We start from the raw sequence: 17,349 nt of genomic DNA on the forward strand, positions 1-17,349 counted from the left end.
GAATCCACCATTGGAATGGTGCAAAGTTCAGTGGATTAAACAGGCATAGGTAAAATGTTTCAAGAATGATTACACTAGTGCACACTACCCATTCACCAGTGAACGGCTGTGTGCGGTGCTCATTCTTTCTGCTTTATCTTTCAAGTGTTAATGTACTCAGTCATAATCATCCATATGTTTTCAGCTCAACTGAACTGAGTCTGGTTAACTTCGTATGCACATGCCAGGACATGCGTACTCTCACAAACATGACAACTACATCCGCATGTGTCGGCAGGTAGCCCGCTCACCCTCAGAGGAGATCATGTCCGGGTTGCTCTGATGATAGCGCTGGGAGAAGTGGGCCAGGACTCGCTCTCTCTCCTGAGTCTCTCCCATGAGGGCAAGTTCTCGTAGAAATGTCCTGCAAGGGGAGAAGAAAGCAGGTTATTCATCCTGAGAGGCTTGATTTCAACCATCACATACCTTTAATCCTTACATTCTCGACACTCACTCACATCGCATCCCCCTATATGAAAAACAAATCTGGCCAACAGATTTTCACCACCAACATGCGGTTGGCATGGGTTGGGCTTTCAGACCACATCAAGAGTCCGAAGACCAATCTGCGCCATGTAAAAGCTGCACAACTAAATAACTAGCACTAGCTCACTTTCAGCCGTAGACTGCTGCTTCGTGTGTCCAATCCCACCATCACTCAGTGTTCACCACACTACCAGGTACATCAAGTCTCCCTTACTGAGTGCCAGGCCATAGTCTGTCGAGCACTCTCACTTATTAGGTATGAGTCTCACAGACTAGAACACAATCTCACGCATTGTGTGTGATTACACACCCTGGAACACAATCTCAGTCTCTGAGCGTCAACTTTGAGGGAAAAGTCTCACTCCTTGACCATAATGGAGTCTGGAGGAACTCTCTGAAAAGCATTCTTTTAGCTGGTAACCCACTCTCACTTCTTCCTAAACCCTAAAATCTTACTACTGTGGACTCCTGGATGTGAGATCATAGTGTTATATTCAATGATGAATTCGGGAAGCCCAGAAGGGTGTAACAGCTGCCCCGCCAAGCTCTTTGCCTGCTTTTATCTCCTCTGGTTTTACAGCAGAGGATATGGTTTGTGGCCTGCCTACTGCTGTAAAAATGCCATTCCAAGGGGATTTCAAATTCATGAAAATGATGCTGCCTGTATGTATGCTCCAAACGATTGAGAGAAATTTTCAGGCAAAGAAGTAGGATGCATTGAAACATAGGTAAAGACAACACAGTGGCCAATAGCTTAAATACAGTTCTATGTCAGGCGTTCATTTAAAAGTAATGCAGGAACATGGCTCAAGCTCTCAAAGTTCATTACTTTTTCTCAAATAATCTTTGAGCCAATTAATTTTAATGTACTGTCCACGGAAAATACAATATAATTAAGATAAAAAATTATTTAAAAACCTACGCTGTCGTTAATAAATTTTAACGAAGTTGGGAATAAAACAGGGCAATTGGTTTCAACCATGTTTGGCCCAAGTTCATAAAGCTTACACGTATATTGCCTAGAATGGCTAAGCTTGGCACAGTAACTAACCTTTAACTAAGTACAGCACACCGAGGAAAAATATTACCCACCACAAGCAAGTAGATGCTGTGACACGGCATTAAAGGGTGGTCAAGAACATATGCTTTGAATTCTGGGAACTAAAAACGTAATTGTGACCTCTCCGAAGATTACATTCAATTCTGTTCTCTCCTCTACTAATTACAGCGAATCACAGAATTAAGAGGAATAAAATGTAACTAGAATATAAGATTTGAGTGTTTTTTTAATTTTCGGTGGTCGTTCATCCTACCAAATCATGTTATATCAGAGTAGATTTAGGCTTCTTTCTCCCCCTCAGAGCTGTTGCCCCTTCAGTAGGATGTAAGGGACTCCTGTATACTACCATACTCACAGCAACACTCGAGGTTTGGCAGTAACGATGGTGTGAAGGCAATAACCCCCATTAAACTTTACACTTTGACACTAATGCCGTTTCCTATGACTCTTCCTTTGAGAAGAAAACAAAAAATTGGTGTGTGGTGTGACACTTTATGAGACTAAGATCACTGCAGAACATAATCCTCGTCCAATCTGCAATGAGAAAAACAACTATTTTTAAATTGGTATTTCACATTGCGCTCTAAATGCCATTGAATAGGATTTTCAGGGTGGTTTCTAGGTGTGCATACATGGAGAACCTCATGTGTTGGAGTTGAACCTCATGGGCCGTCCTTTATGTAACTTCATGGCAGGAAAACAGTAAGCCCTTCACATTGTGCATGCCTGTAGGCCATACTACTTTGTGGGTTTATAGCCTGGAGCTGTGGGTCTGTAGTGTAAGGATGCAGAGGCACAATAGGTTTTCATATTCTTCTTCAAAAGGTGGTGCAGCAGGGGTGGAATGGTGATCTTTCAGTGAGGAGTCTGAGGATTGAATGCACTGACCCAACATAGTGGTGTCTCAGTAGAGATCATTATGGTGGCACACTGCAGCTCATTCAATTCTTCAACCCCAAATCAACAGTAAGCAAACTTCATTAGAACCACCAAAACACAAGTAATGATATTTACTGTAATACCTTGATGCCAAGATTATGGCAACAAATTCTGCCAATCTAAACCTGTCCAGTGAATGTAGTGGGGTCAGGGGGTCACAATAAGGTGGTCCAACTACTACTATGTTGGCAAGGTAAGTAAATGTCGAGCTAAGAATGGTAAATCTATACGTGCCTATATATGCATAACTTCATGACAGTGGTAGTCGATAAAGTGGTAGATTATAATGTGACATACAACCGTGCATATGTCTGTATTATGAAATCCTTAACACATCTTAAGGACCCACCCAAGACCTCCTTCACTTGATGGATGGAGGTTTTTAGTTTACTTATGTTGCAAGCCCACGCCACGGATTTCCTTGTCACTTCCATGCCAGAATGGCGATCAAAGCTACCAGGATCAACGCCTCTGTCATTTTCACGCCCAAGCAGGAAACCCACCTTAAGGCCTGGTCAAGGGAAAGTCCGGTGAACACAAAAAACTTCAAGTATTCCTCTGCCACCATCTTACTGAACTCGTTACTGAAAAAGAAAGACAAAGATATTTGTGTTAAGTTAAATCTCAATAATCAAGAAACAAAAACTGAAAGGAAAGGAAAGGAAGCAAAAGGAAAGCACAGTATTTGAATTACTTTGTGCTTTATAATGGCAAACAATTGGCAAATGTCACATGATCAAATTTGGTAACAAACAATCACAGCTGCTGCTAATGAATAACCAAAAAACTACACTCTTCTAATATTAAATCTTCTACATATTTTATTTGGGGGTTAAGTGACTAAGCACTCAAGACTGCACAGATACGGCCATCAAAGCACTTTAGGCTCAGTGGTGATCGATGTGCTGTCCTTGGAGGGCATTAAAAAGCAAAACAGTTTCAAATTCTCCAAATCTTACACTTGTAGGGCACATGGATTCCATATTATTAAGTATTATCATAGTATTATTTAGTGTTGGCATAATGAAGGCACTTGACACCGCCAGTCTCGCATGCCACAAGCCACCAACATGTCTGAATTTATTAGTTAACTTAAATTAATTAATAAACTAACTACCATAACAACATAGCCGATGTGAAACAGTAACCTAGTTGCAACACAGGGTCAAGCAAGCATTTCTTCTCAATTCTAATTACAAAATGGTTTGAGATAAAAATGCCACTAAGAACATGCACAAAGTTAATGTGGGATGATCTATATCCGGTCCATCCTCATTCTTCCTTACAGAAGAGCGTGTCTGGAGTGGCAAGAGCCGGGTGATTTCAGAGTAATTCCCTGTACTGAAAGATGAACATTGCTCCAGGACCCCTCGGCGTTCCAAGGAAGCCTGGGTAGATGGGGAGATGTTGAAATAGATTGAATCAAGTAGGGATGGTGTAAGAGAGCCCCTAGGAGAAGGGTTAGGTATGGGAAGGTGGAGGTAGAAGCAGGTGTGAGGATGCATGAGGAGGGATGACAGTAGGAGAACGGTGGAGAAGGTTAAAGCAGACTGGAGAAGATTCGAGGAGGAGGGTAGAGCCTTTAGTACAGAAGACAGTAGCTGCATGTGGGTGGTAGAAGGAAGAAAGAACTGTCAAAAGCAGAACTGAGCACATAGCATGAGGTGCCCAAGGGAAGAGAGTAGTAGAATGGAGCATTTCTGATTCACTCAATGAGTACTCCCTTTGTACATGTCATCCCTGCCATTCCTGAAGAAACCATCAGCAGACCCCACCGACCTCAAGAACTACCGCCCCATCTCGCTCCTCCCGTTTCCTGCTAAAGTCATCGAGAAGACCGTCAACCGACAGCTTGCCGCCTTCCTCGAGACGAACGGATCCCTCGACCCCTCGCAGTCCAGCTTCCGAGCCAACCACAGCACCGAGACCGCCCTCATCGCAGCCACTGACGACATCCGAACCCTGCTCGGCAACGGGGAAACAGCGGCCCTCATCCTCCTGGACCTCTCCGCCGCGTTCGACACTGTCTGCCACCGCACCCTAGTACAACGCCTCAGCAACATCGGAATCCAATGGGGCGTGGCTACGCAAGCCACGATGGCGGCCGTGTTTTGTTGAGGCTACGCGATCGGGCTAACAATATATCTATACCCGAGGATCGCCGTGGGCCTCTCCACGCAAAACTACTGACCGGAGCACCCCTGTACCCCGGAGCGCCAACCACAGTGGCTCTGCCGGCGCTGGAAGGGGCGAATTTCCTCCGTGTTTGCTCCCGCCGGAGCCGCACACTGAGACCCAAGATGGCGGCCACGACCCGGTGACACTGCTCTCCCCGAGACTCCCTCAGCACAGCAGTGCGGTGACCGCCAGAGGATTTCCCGGATCGGGCGGCGAGACCAGCGGGGGTTGGGCGCTGCTACGTCCCATCGCTGCAACAACCCCCCCGACTACAGGAGCCGTCCCGCCACTCCGAGGACTCACCCCTGCTGCGTCCCGATCCCCGGTGGCCGCGCCGGGCGGTCCGCGGGGCCGACCAACATCGCTACGCCCGTCGCCGGAGGTAGGCACGGAGCGGGGACTGCCTGTGTGACTGGGGCGCCCTCCACGACCACCCGACGCCTGTTTCCCGGTGGTGCCTGACCTTAACATGGCGCCCATACTCGTTTGAGAGGGACGGCGTCTGAGGGGCTCCCGGCAGCACCTCTGGAGCCCCGGATCACCGCGCGCCTCCCTCACGCTCCTGCTACTTACGCCTGGAGGATCTGAACAGCCAGCAGGGGGGCCCCGCAGCCTGCGCCCCTGCTCCACCATTCAAGTGCGAGCACTTCACCGCTCGAGAGCCCGGTACCTGGTGGGCTAGCCCTTGGCCACCCTGCACCTGCCGTGCCCTAGCATCCTCCCCTAGCGTGGGTCTGCTCGAGGGACCCCTCCTCGAAGAGCCCGCCTCTCCCTGCCCTCACTGACTCACAGCACCCCACCTGCTGTCGGCATGGGGAAACCAAAGGGCACACAGACGACCGCCATCCCTGAAACGGCCCCCGAGAATATGCCTCACACCCGGACCTGGTCGCAAACTCATGCGCCACAAACGGACCCCACCTTATCGGCAAAGCTGGACCAGGTGCTGGCGGCCATAGAGATGTCCCGACTATCGATGGAGGAACGTTTGGGCACCCTCTCGACGGACATCAGCTTGGTCCGCGACGATCACCGCAAACTAGCGGACAGAGTGACGGAGGGAGAGAAGATACTGACCGACCTACAACCCGCCGTGAAGGCGCAGGGGACAGAGCTACAGGAGGTCCTGCGCCGCGTGGCGGCCCTTGAAGAGCGCACAGTCGATTTGGAGGGACGGTCGAGACGCTGTAACATCCGCGTCCTGGGCCTTCCAGAGGGAATTGAGAACTCAGACCCCCTGAACTATATGGAGTCATGGACCAGATCTTTCACCCCGAAGCGGAACGCTCGGCGTTCTTCTCCATTGAACGAGCTCACAGGGTCCCCGCCCGGGAGCCAAGACCAGGCTTCCCTCCTAGACCCATGTTAGCCAAGTTCCTGCATTTCCGTGACCGCGACGCGGTGCTCCGCGTGGCCCGGCGGCAGGCCCCTTACAGGTGGAGGACCAGCATGTCATGGTGTTCCCGGATTATGCTCGAGGGGTTCAGCAGCAGAGGTCCACATTTCTCGAGGTCAAGAGGCGCCTCCGTGCAAACGATGTCCAATACTCCTTGCTGTTTCCAGCCCGCCTCAAGGTCCTACACAGGGGTAAGGCCATCTTCTTCGTCACCGCCGAGGAAGCGCAAGATTGGACTGAGCTCCACTGCCCATTACTACCCAAGGCGGGAGCCCAACGGGACCAGAACAGTCGCTCGCGGAGATCCAGGAGACATGGTTTGAAGCACCCCCAAGCGAGCCCTTCCAAGAGCCATTGATCATCCCCCTCGAGATCGCCTGATTTAACGCAGATCATGCGAGAACGACGAGATGCCCTGAGAGCGGGGATTGAACTGCACTCGTCACCCCTAGCTCCAGACTTGGAACGCCAGCCACACCTCTTCACTCCGGAGAAAGACCGTGACAGTGATGGCACAATGTCGGGAATAGGTCAGGCCTCTTCCCCCCTGGTCATCACGCAAACAATGGACGCTCTCCTGGATGGACGACCTAGCAACTCCGAGTGATATGTGACTGGATTGTATCCTCTTTATGAACACCTTACTTACCGAATATGCTCTGACTCTACTTCAGCGCTTTTCCTATGTAGGCTCATGCGCGACATACGTCACTTCTACAACAGCCCGATCAGCGCCCAGCCTCGCATACACGCGCGCTGCCACCCCGCAGTTTCTTGTTATATTCTTCCCCTCGCGGGACACTAGTTTGGATATGCCACCCCCGGTGATGTATCCCCTGCATTGGGACTGTTTCCCGCCCCCTGTTACCACAGTTTTCCCTCCTATCAGATCCTGTCCCTACCCCTCAGCAGCAAGGCATACACGGGCATGCACACGATGTACAACCTCACAATTCCCCGGGCCTCCTGGGAGCTCTCAGCAGTTTACACGACCTCTGATCGATGGCAGTTCCACGATCGGACGTTAATGTCCTCACACTCAATGTACGGGGCCTCCACACGCCTAGTAAGCGCTATTCTGTTTACTCATACATCAAGCGCATGACAGCTGGGATTGCTCTCCTACAGGAGACACACAGTAACGGCACCGAATTGGGCAGACTGCAAGCTAAATGGCGCGGGACGTTCTGTGCCACGACCTACTCGGCATTTGCGCGCGGCGCTTTAATCTGGGTTAGGCCAGGCACCCCCTTCCGGGAACTCAAGCGGGTGGTGGACAGGGAGGGCAGATACGCTCTACTGGAGGGGCTTTTAGACGGTCAGGGGATCCTCCTGGGCAGCATATATGCCCCTAATGCTGAGCAAGACAAGTTCTGGGATCACCTTACGGGAGTCCTGGCCCAATTCACTGCTATTCCCTGGATCTTGGGAGGCGATTACAACTGCATGCTTGACCCTTCCCTGGACCGATCGCACCCTCCCCGAGCTTGGGCCACGCACTGGGCGCTCACCGATGCTTGGGGACACCTACATCCTCATACCCGCCTTTATTCGTTCCACTCTATCCCCCACAACCTCCGGCTCCGCCTTGACAGGTTTCTATGCTCAGCGCAGATCCTCCCTACGGTCGTCTCTGCGGACTACCTCGGGCGGGTCATCTCAGATCATGACGCTCACATACTGCGACTCACCTGGCGCCCCCACACCCACCAGTCCCTACCTGGCGGCTACCTAGGGAATGTTTGACTGATCAGGTGTTCCGAGACTCGCACACACGCAGCATACAGGACTACTTCACACACAACACGAACACGGCTTCTTCGACACTGATAGAGTGGGATGCGTTCAAGGTAGTGGCACGGGGGGAATGCATTAAACAAATCACAGGGGTCCGGCGCACGTTGGAACAGGCACTCACAACCACGGAACAGCGCCTAGCTACACTCACTAAACAAGTTGATCCCTCTGAGGAACACGCTGCGCTCACAGCTGAAGCTAAATCAGCCTACCAAGCTGCCTGTGCAGATCTCAGGAAATATAATTTCAGGGCCTATGCCTCCAGAGTCCATTGAGACAGGGACAAAACGGGTGCAATGCTCGCATGGCTGGCGCAACAGGACACCGAAACCAGACCGATCACGGACATCGTCACCCCGGAGGGCGAGCTCGTGCGCTCCCAGGCGGAGATCCTTCTGGCGTTCCAACGCTATTACACAGCGGTGTACGGCGCCCCGTACTCGCTCTCTCCGTCGTCTGTCACCCATTTCCTTGACCCGTTGCCACTACCCACGATCTCGGATGCCGACAAACTCGCGCTCGACGCCAAAATAGTGGCTTCAGAAATTACTCAGGCGCTGCGGTCCCTATCTCGCAATAAAGCCCCGGGTCTCGAAGGCTTCCCGCTAGAATACTATTCGACGTTTTCCCCTCTAGTGATCCCACGCCTGGTACAGGTGTTTGCGGCGGCCCTCGATCAGGGTGTGTTGCCCCGCTCACTACGGGAATCGGTAATCGTGACCTTTTTAAAACCACACCGGGACCCACATCTTATGGGCTCGTATCGCCCCATCACTTTACTGTCTGCAGACTGTAAACTCCTCGGGAAGGTATTGGCAGACAGATACGCCCAGGTCATACGCCCGCTGGTCCACCCGGACCAGTGCGGCTTTGTCCCGGGGAGAAACACCTCACAGAACATCCGCCGCATCTTCCATGTTCAGGACCAGGTACGGGACAGATATCTTCGCTCTGCCTGCCTCATCCTGGACGTAGAGAAGGCGTTCGACACTCTCACATGGCCATACCTCTTCTCGGTCCTCCACCGCCTCAATATCGGCCCAGTACTTATGGCGTACACGCGGCTCCTCTATACCGACATGTCCACACGGGTCCGGATTGGGAGACACATCTCGGCGGCGTTCGAGGTCCGACGAGGCAGGGGTGCCCCCTCTCGCCTCTCCTCTTCGCCCTTGCAGTCGAGCCACTGGCGATCAGGTTACGCCAAGGAGGTCTGGACTGGGGCATCCCACTTGCGGAAGTCACACACAGCGTCTCTATGTACGCGGATGACCTCCTCATCTATGTCCGGGATATTACGGCCGACCTCACCCCCATATGGACGGCACTTACCGAATTCGCGGACGCCTCGGGCCTCCGAGTGAATTGGGATAAATCCACGGTATACCCCTTCCACCCGGACCTGCCACCCCGTGATACCTGGTTGGGGTCGCAAAAGATCTCATGGTCCACGGATGCCCCCGATACCTAGGGGTTCGACTTTACCATTCTCCCGCTGACATCTTCGGGGGCAATCACTGCAGGGCGCTCGCGAGCCTTCGACCGACAGTTGCTTTCTGGGCCAGACTCCCACTGGCCCCGATAGGGCGCATTGCCCTAGCTAAAATGGTAATGTTCCCCGGCTCCTTTATCATTTTACCAACTTGCCGGTGGTCCCACCCAGGTCCTTCTTCCAGGACCTCAATTCCTTCCTAGGTACCCTAATTTGGGGATCGGGCCGGCACAGGGTAGCCTTGAAAACCCTTCAGCTTCCCACCACCCAGGGGGGCCTGGGAGCCCCATCCTTCGAGTCCTACTTTCTGGCGTCCCAGCTCCAATGGCTGTCGTACTGGACAGCGGACCGGCACACACAAGAGGCCAATACCCCAACGGCGCACATATCCTCTACAGGTCACAGTGGCGCGTTGATGTATGCTCCGCGTCCACCGGATATCTCCCAGGACAACCCCATATTCCCCGTTGCTCCCGTTGATCGGCTGGCCCAGGTCAGATTCATACTTCCCAGCCCCCATGCTCGCCGAGTGGACACGGTGCGGTATTACGGACATGGAATCGCTCTTTGAGGAGGGTCGGATTAAATCTTTCGATCGACTCATCGCCGAATTCGATCTCCCCCCCAGTCAATTCCTCCGATATTGCCAGCTCCTTGAATGTTTCCGTCCTTACCACAACCTCCAGGCCGGCGAACAAGACATGCATCCAGTTATACACGCAATCCTGCACATGGGCGCAGGACGCCATTTGGTCACCTGGTTATATAAGGCGATACGAGAACTCTCGAATGCTCCCCTAGTGTCCTTGCGCACCACCTGGGAAGAGGACATCGGGCGCCCGTTACACGACTCGGAATGGATCAAGGCGCTTGAAGCCCCAAAACGTACGTCTAGGAACGCCCGTTTTAAAAACATCCAATATTACATATTACACAGGGCGTATCTGACGCCGGCGCGGCTGCAGAAATTTTACCCCACTACTCAATTCCTCTGCCCCAGATGCCACTCCCCAGATGCAGATTTCCGCCACATGTTCTGGAGCTGCCCAGACCTCCTCCACCCCCTGTGGCGGACGGTACACGACACACTGAAAGACCTCATGGGCCTCACGACCCTAGACACTTGGGAATCCAGCGCGTGGGCATTTTCCACATTCCGAAACAGCTCCCGGCACACAGGTGCTTTGTATCCCTAGCGTTACTACTGGCGAAAAGATGTATAGCAATGCACTGGCGATCATTAGAGGGCCCCCCTACAGCAGCATGGACAGGGGCAGTCTGTAAATGGGCGGCGGCGGAAGAAGACGCCCTGTGGGAGGAGGAAGCTAAAGGCGCCCGTAAACACCCCATCTCTATGGAATGGGCCATGCTATTGCATAGTTTCCGACAGCTGACGCGCCATGATGACCCAGCCACGCCCACGCCCACACCTACAACTGCACCCACCCCGACGGACCCCCGCGAGCCTGCAGCCCCTGACCAACGACTAGTGCAGGACGCTGGCGACCCACGGTCCCACACTTCTACTCTGCTCCCGGGGCGATTGGCCCGATGCCCGATCTACCATAACACTCCCGCCCTCTAGCAGCCCTGCCCACTGTAAACGCGCGTCTCTGATCCCTCTCACGCCCTACCCCCATCTCTTCTTGATATGCCCGTGCACACGCCCAGATGCTCCTTCCCCGAGTTCTGTCCCCCCAGTTACTTGGCACCACCGCTGTACAGCCTCTGCAGACCCACTCCAATGATCCCCATGATGTTGATTCACGTGCTTGCGCTTTTTCCTTTCTCCTTGAATTTTCTATCCTACGTTTTCTAGCATATGTGATTACTTACATGGTCTGTACTGCTATGATAACGAAATGCCAATAAAAACAAGTTTTAAAAAAAAACCATCGGAATCCAAGAGAAGGCTCTGGAGTGGATCATCTCGTTCCTCGCCGGAAGAACCCAGAGAGTCCGCCTCCCCTCGTTCAGATCCGAGGCCACCGAAGTCATCTGCGGCGTACCACAAGGATCATCACTCAGCCCCACCCTCTTCAACATCTACATGAGCCCCCTCGCGGCCATCGCACGCCAACACAACCTCAACATCATCTCCTACGCCAACGACACTCAGCTGATCCTCTCCCTCACCAACGACCCAGCCACCACCAGAACCAACCTACACAAAGGGATGAAAGAAGTAGCCGAGTGGATGAAGAACAGCCGCCTGAAACTCAACTCAGACAAGACGGAAGTCCTCATCCTGGGACCATCTTCCTCCGCCTAGGACGACTCCATGTGGCCCCCTGCCCTAGGCAGCGCACCCAAACCAACGGACCACGCACGCAACCTGGGCTTCATCCTGGACTCCTCCCTCTCGATGACCAGACAAGTCAACGCCGTCTCGTCCTCGTGCTTCAACATCCTACGCATGCTCCGAAAGATCTTCCGATGGATCCCCACCGAAACCAGGAAGACGGTCACCCAGGCACTCGTCACCAGCCGACTGGACTACGGAAACACCCTCTACACCGGAACCACAGCCAAACTACAGAAGAGACTCCAACGCATCCAGAACACCTCCGCACGACTCATCCTGGACATCCCCCGTCACAGCCACATCTCCGGACAACTGAGAGACCTGCACTGGCTCCCCGTCAACAAGAGAATCACGTTCCGACTCCTCACCCACGCACACAAGGCCCTTCACGACCTGGGCCCCAGGTACCTCAACAACCGCCTGACCTTCTACACTCCCACCCGCCAGCTGCGTTCGACCAGCCACGCCCTCGCCGCAGATCCACGCATCCGAAGAGCCACCATGGGAGGAAGATCCTTCTCCTACCTGGCAGACAAGACATGGAACTCCCTCCCCATCCACCTCCGTCAAACCCAAGACCACCTCTCCTTCAGGAAGAAACTCAAGACCTGGCTGTTCGAGCAGTAGCAGACCCCCCCCCTCCCCCAAGCGCCTTGAGACCCTCCGGGTGAGTAGCGCGCTATATAAATTTCCTGATTGATTGATTGATTGATTGATCCCTAAGCCCCAGAGCCACGTCTTTCTCTTGCCGTGCCAAGAGTGAACCGATTCTGTGAAGAGTATTCAGTGGTGAGGGAGAAAAGCTTGTGATGGGCAATTGAAGCACAGTTATTATCTCCAAAATTGCAGGATAGTAAATTGAAGAGAAGAAAATGAACGCGCTGAAGCTGCCGATATCTGCTCTGTCGAGGATTATGCTTGATAGCAGCTACTAGAATGTATGCTACCTCTTGGGATCTTGGTTCACCGTTGCTAAAAAACAACAAGACCTCCCTCTAAACATGCAATTGTTACGGCCGCGGTGAGATATTCAACGTAATAAGAAAAATCCATTAATTAATTCATGAAAAAGCATCATGATGAAGTAATGTCTTAAATTAATTCCCACAGAGGCGTGAGGGCCAGGATCTAGCAAAATGCTTCATGGACATACATGTCCCTTCCCCTCATATGTTTGTCATGCCATTTCCCGGGAAATGGCACATGTGCAAACTACGGCAAGTCAGAAGACTGTGAATACAGTGTGTGAAGATAGTACTTAAGTAACAGAGAGAGCCATGGCTGAGCCTGGAAGCTTTGAGAAAACACAAGGCAGTGCGTGTTCACATAGGAGGGTTGGCTTCTGCATCTATCTGCAGAAAATATTGGTGTTTCTCTACATATGCAGAAAGTACTAGGTACTCCTCTACACATGTGTAGAAGACTGCACGCGGCCTTGCACCTCTGAGTAAAGGGAAGAGGTGATCTTTTTGATACACTTTGCGTTGAGCAGGTGCCCCGTGACCTCGCAGTGGTGGGACAGAACTGCTCTTGTACGTAGGGCAGAAGACAACAAGTTCTCTCGAAAACATGCAATGACGAGAGCAGGTGCTCTTGTGTGGAAAGGACCTCTGATGCAGCGATCAGAGAGTAAGCAGACCATCGGAAGAGATCTGGGTGAGCCATCTACATTTTCTGTTATCAACCATGAGAGGGATAGGAGAAGTTCTTGTGGACCTGTCTGCCTGAAGGTACATTTTAGCTCTTTATGGAAGTATCTGTAAAGTAAGAAATACTAGTGGACATTTTATGGACAAAATAATTTTAAATTACATGCCTGGTCTTGAAGAGGCGGTAGAGTAAACGAAAATCAGCTAGCCATATATCTGAAGTAGGTATTATGAGAAAATGAAGTAACCCAATATGAAGAAAATAAAGTGATGAACCCTGAAAATAAATACCCTTTACGCTGAGCAATAATGCTACTTGGTTCTGTGCGAATATCCAGGCTAGGATAGCAGCTTTGAAGTATAGCGGAGTCATGGGTAATGTGTGTCGCTTCTGAAGTGAAGTACCTGTTCCCCAGCTTCACCAGGACAACATTTGATTACTAAGGTGGATGGAACCCCTAAATAACGATTTCAGTATCTAACTGACGCCTAAAACTTTGTTCTAACAGCCATTCCCATCTAGGGTGAATTTCTTGAGTATGTTGTTCTTATCAATACTCTCTGCAAGGTATTATCATTCACTCAGACTGTGACTACTTATCACTTGTGAGAGGTACAGTATTATCGCAGACTCAAGTCTTGTTAGTTGATTGCTCCAAGGTAACATTATTATTATTATTTGGTAATTTGATATCGCGCAAGACCCACTGCCGGAGGAGTATCTCAGCGCTACGCTACATGAGAAGAGAAATGGAGGAAATCGCTCTAAATCATTTGGGAATTATTAAAAACAGCATGCAGATCCTGAAAGAGTCTTCTCGAAACTTTGTTTGAAAGATGACTCTGCAGCACTTCTAAATCGATACACCTAGAGCAACAAGCTTACCTGTCCAAAAACCTCACCACTGCAGGAGAAGCAAAACATATGTCATACTGGAAACCCTGAGAACACTGCAATCTAAGTGATCCCCGAGGTGATCAAGAGCCCAATCATTGTCCGGCAGTGGTCGGTGACAGACTGAAGTAAGCTCACTTTGAGTATCAAGTTGTCAGGGCAGGGGGAATACATTATTATTATTTAGAAGTTTTATATAGCGCTGGTTAGACCCGTGGGTATCAGAACGCTTTACAACATGAATGAATAGAGTACCAAAAAACATGGTATAAGGATACAAGATGAGATATGCATAACAAAATAAACATTTTAAGACAATACATTAGAGAGGTGAGTCAAGAGGTGGCTTAGGTAGGTAAAACTGTCGGACAAACAACCTATCCTTGACGATCAAGGTTGTAAACATAGTCAACTGGGTTGTCAAAGTCTGGTTCAGTTGCCTTTGTCGGTAAAGTATAACACATGTATCCCCAACCATCCAAAGAAGAGCCGTGACCACTACCATCACTTTTGTGAACATCCCAGTGGCCGAGGTAGTGCCAAAGGGCAGCCTGCTAAATTAGAAATGTTATAACCCAACCATAAACCACAGATAATGCTTGTGGAATTGCAGGACAGGTATATGAAAATGCACGTGCTGCAAGTCTAGGGACACCATCCAGTGCCAAGGATCCAGAGAACAGAGGGTCTTAGCCAAGGTGAGCAGTTTAATTTGTGATTCTTCGGAAAGGCATTGAATGGAAGGAAGTCTATTACAGACCTGAGGGCCTTGTCCTCCTTCAGCACAAGGAAGTTATCGCTAATAGCACCCATGGCCACTCTCAAGAGTTTCCTCCTGCTCAATGGAATCTTTGGCCAGCAGAAGCTTGGCTTCCAGATCGCAGCATGATCCTCTGAATATCACTCTAGTGTGGGGAGTGGGAATAAAAGATGGTGATGAAATGAAAGGCAGTTGAACAATTTAAAAAACCCATCAGTCTGTATCTCCAGCCGGAAAGGAAATATCGTATACTGTCACCTACCAGCTGTATGTAGGCCAATGTGGGAAAACTAAAGTGGTTTGGGATCTCATGCAGCATGGTAGGAAGAGTTGAAAGATATCTGTCCCTGCTGGTGTGAGCGGACTCAATGCCACCAAGTCCTCTATTCCCCAAAAGGGTACATATTCTACTGCACCTGCTGGGAAGACTTGCATTGCCAATAAGCTATACTACTGGGATAGCCCCTAAACGTTTTACACTGCTGGTGGAATTTCTGACTTGGGGCAATAACCCCAAGGAACAAGCTGTGGTGTGACTATTTTTAACGTACTCGAGAAGTGAGTCGACTTTCTGTCTGGATCCATTGAAGGGCATGTCCATCAAGGAGGCTTGCACATCCCCTGCAAAACCAGGTCGATCACATCCAGGCCTGCCTTCTAAACACTACACTTATGTCATGAGCAGGCCCTATGCAATCGGTGGTGTACAGGCCTGCAGGCAACACATACTTCGCTGCATCTTGGATCGTTTGTTCCAGCCGGTTCCTGAGGTGCTCTAGAACAGCTGGCAAGAGCAACATCTCTCTTGTGGTGTCCCATAACACGTGTGTATCTGCCCTGAAGGTACAAAGCATTCAAAGACCATAACGTCAAGCCAGCTGAGGAAAACATTTTCTTTCCAAAGGCATCAATATGTTTTGACTCCTACTAGGGAGTTCAAAAGAAAAACATTCCATTCAGATTGACTTTCCTTGTGGATACTTGGACCACAAGACTTTCAAGCTTTGGGTGTCTCGTCAAAACATCAGGGTTGCCAGGGGGTGGTTTCTGCCGTCTTGCCACTGGTCAGCGGACCGGTGGGGTTGAGCAAGGCTTAGACATAGTGGGCATGAAAGTATCTGTAAAGGCCTTGTTAAATGGTAGCAGTGGCTCAGATGAAGTTGGACAAGGTTGAAGAACTGCAGTCAATAAAATGGCTTTGGTTTCCAGACTAGGCAATCACACGTTTAGCACTTCTACTATGATATGTATTATTAAAGCAAAAGAGAGACTTTCTTCCTTTGGTGGTCCAGGTGGCGAGTCCAGTCCAGTCTCTGGTGAGATACTTAGGGCCAGATGTAGGTAGGCTTTTACCGGGTGGTAACGGCCGAATTCGGCCGTTACCACCTGGTAAAAGCAATTTGACATGTAGGTCCCTGTAATTTACAGACTCGGTAAATTTAACGATAGGTAAATTTACCGAGTATGTAAAATACCGAGTCGGTATCATTACTGATTCCGGAAAATTGGTATGTAGGTGGGACTCTTCTGAGTCCCACAAGCAGTACAACATCGGTATTTTACCATCAAATACTACTTGATGGTAAAATACAGTTTCTGGTGTGCATGCACATGTGTGCATGCACACCTATGCCATATGACAGGCAGACCTGCCCTTAGGGCAGGTATGCCTGCCACATGGCACCCGAGCCTCTTTTGGGGGTGCCAGAGGGTGTCAAAGTGACACCCCCTGCACCCTTGTGACAGTCGGTATTTTCCGATGTGGTAAATACCGACCGGTATATGCCCAATCAATCCTATGGGCTTCAAAGCCCATAGGAATGCATGGGCATTAACTGGTCGGTATTTACCACATCGGAAATTACCGACTGTTTCCGATTCGGTAATTGCACATCTGCAATTACCTACATCTCGGTATTTTTATTTTCCGACCTCTTAAATACCGAGTCGGTATGACTCGGTATTTAAGAGGTCGGTAAATAAAATTTACCTACATCTGGCCCTTAGCCTCCTACCTTTTTGGAAGTCTAAATACAGGCCTTCATCAGTGACCAAACTGATTTGGGACCTGGGGCTGAAGTGGAGGTCTGGACCCGATTTAGTACTCACCCAGGAACGGGCCCCAGGTAACAGACAGTGCTGGGAAAGGGCCCGCTCACAGAGTCTCAAATGGTGTCCCCTTGTGGCCCAAGGGTGTACCAGAGAAAGGTGGCAGAGTCTGCAGGATGCCTCCTTGAAGACCACTAGCTCCTGCAGAGTCGACCAGGGGCTGGGAATTAGGGGCGGGCCAAGACCAAATGTCGGGCTGGCTTGGCTCAGAAGATCTTCGAAAGATGTTCTTGTGACTTCATGT

General features: G+C 50.6%; 1 protein-coding gene across 2 annotated transcripts in view; it reads right to left on the reverse strand.

Annotated features, from left to right (window-relative positions):
* PSD (pleckstrin and Sec7 domain containing) overlaps window positions 1-17,349 on the reverse strand; it is a 656,537-nt gene that overhangs the window by 338,315 nt on the left and 300,873 nt on the right. For both annotated transcript variants that reach the window (XM_078643048.1, XM_078643049.1), the window contains 2 exons: window positions 3,028-3,108; window positions 291-403 (listed from right to left, as the gene is read on the reverse strand). In XM_078643048.1, the coding sequence (XP_078499174.1) occupies window positions 291-403; window positions 3,028-3,108 (194 nt within the window). The remainder of the gene's footprint in view (window positions 1-290; window positions 404-3,027; window positions 3,109-17,349) is intronic.

Source organism: Lissotriton helveticus, chromosome 5_1, assembly GCF_964261635.1.
Source record: "Lissotriton helveticus chromosome 5_1, aLisHel1.1, whole genome shotgun sequence".
Lineage (NCBI taxonomy): Eukaryota > Metazoa > Chordata > Amphibia > Caudata > Salamandridae > Lissotriton > Lissotriton helveticus.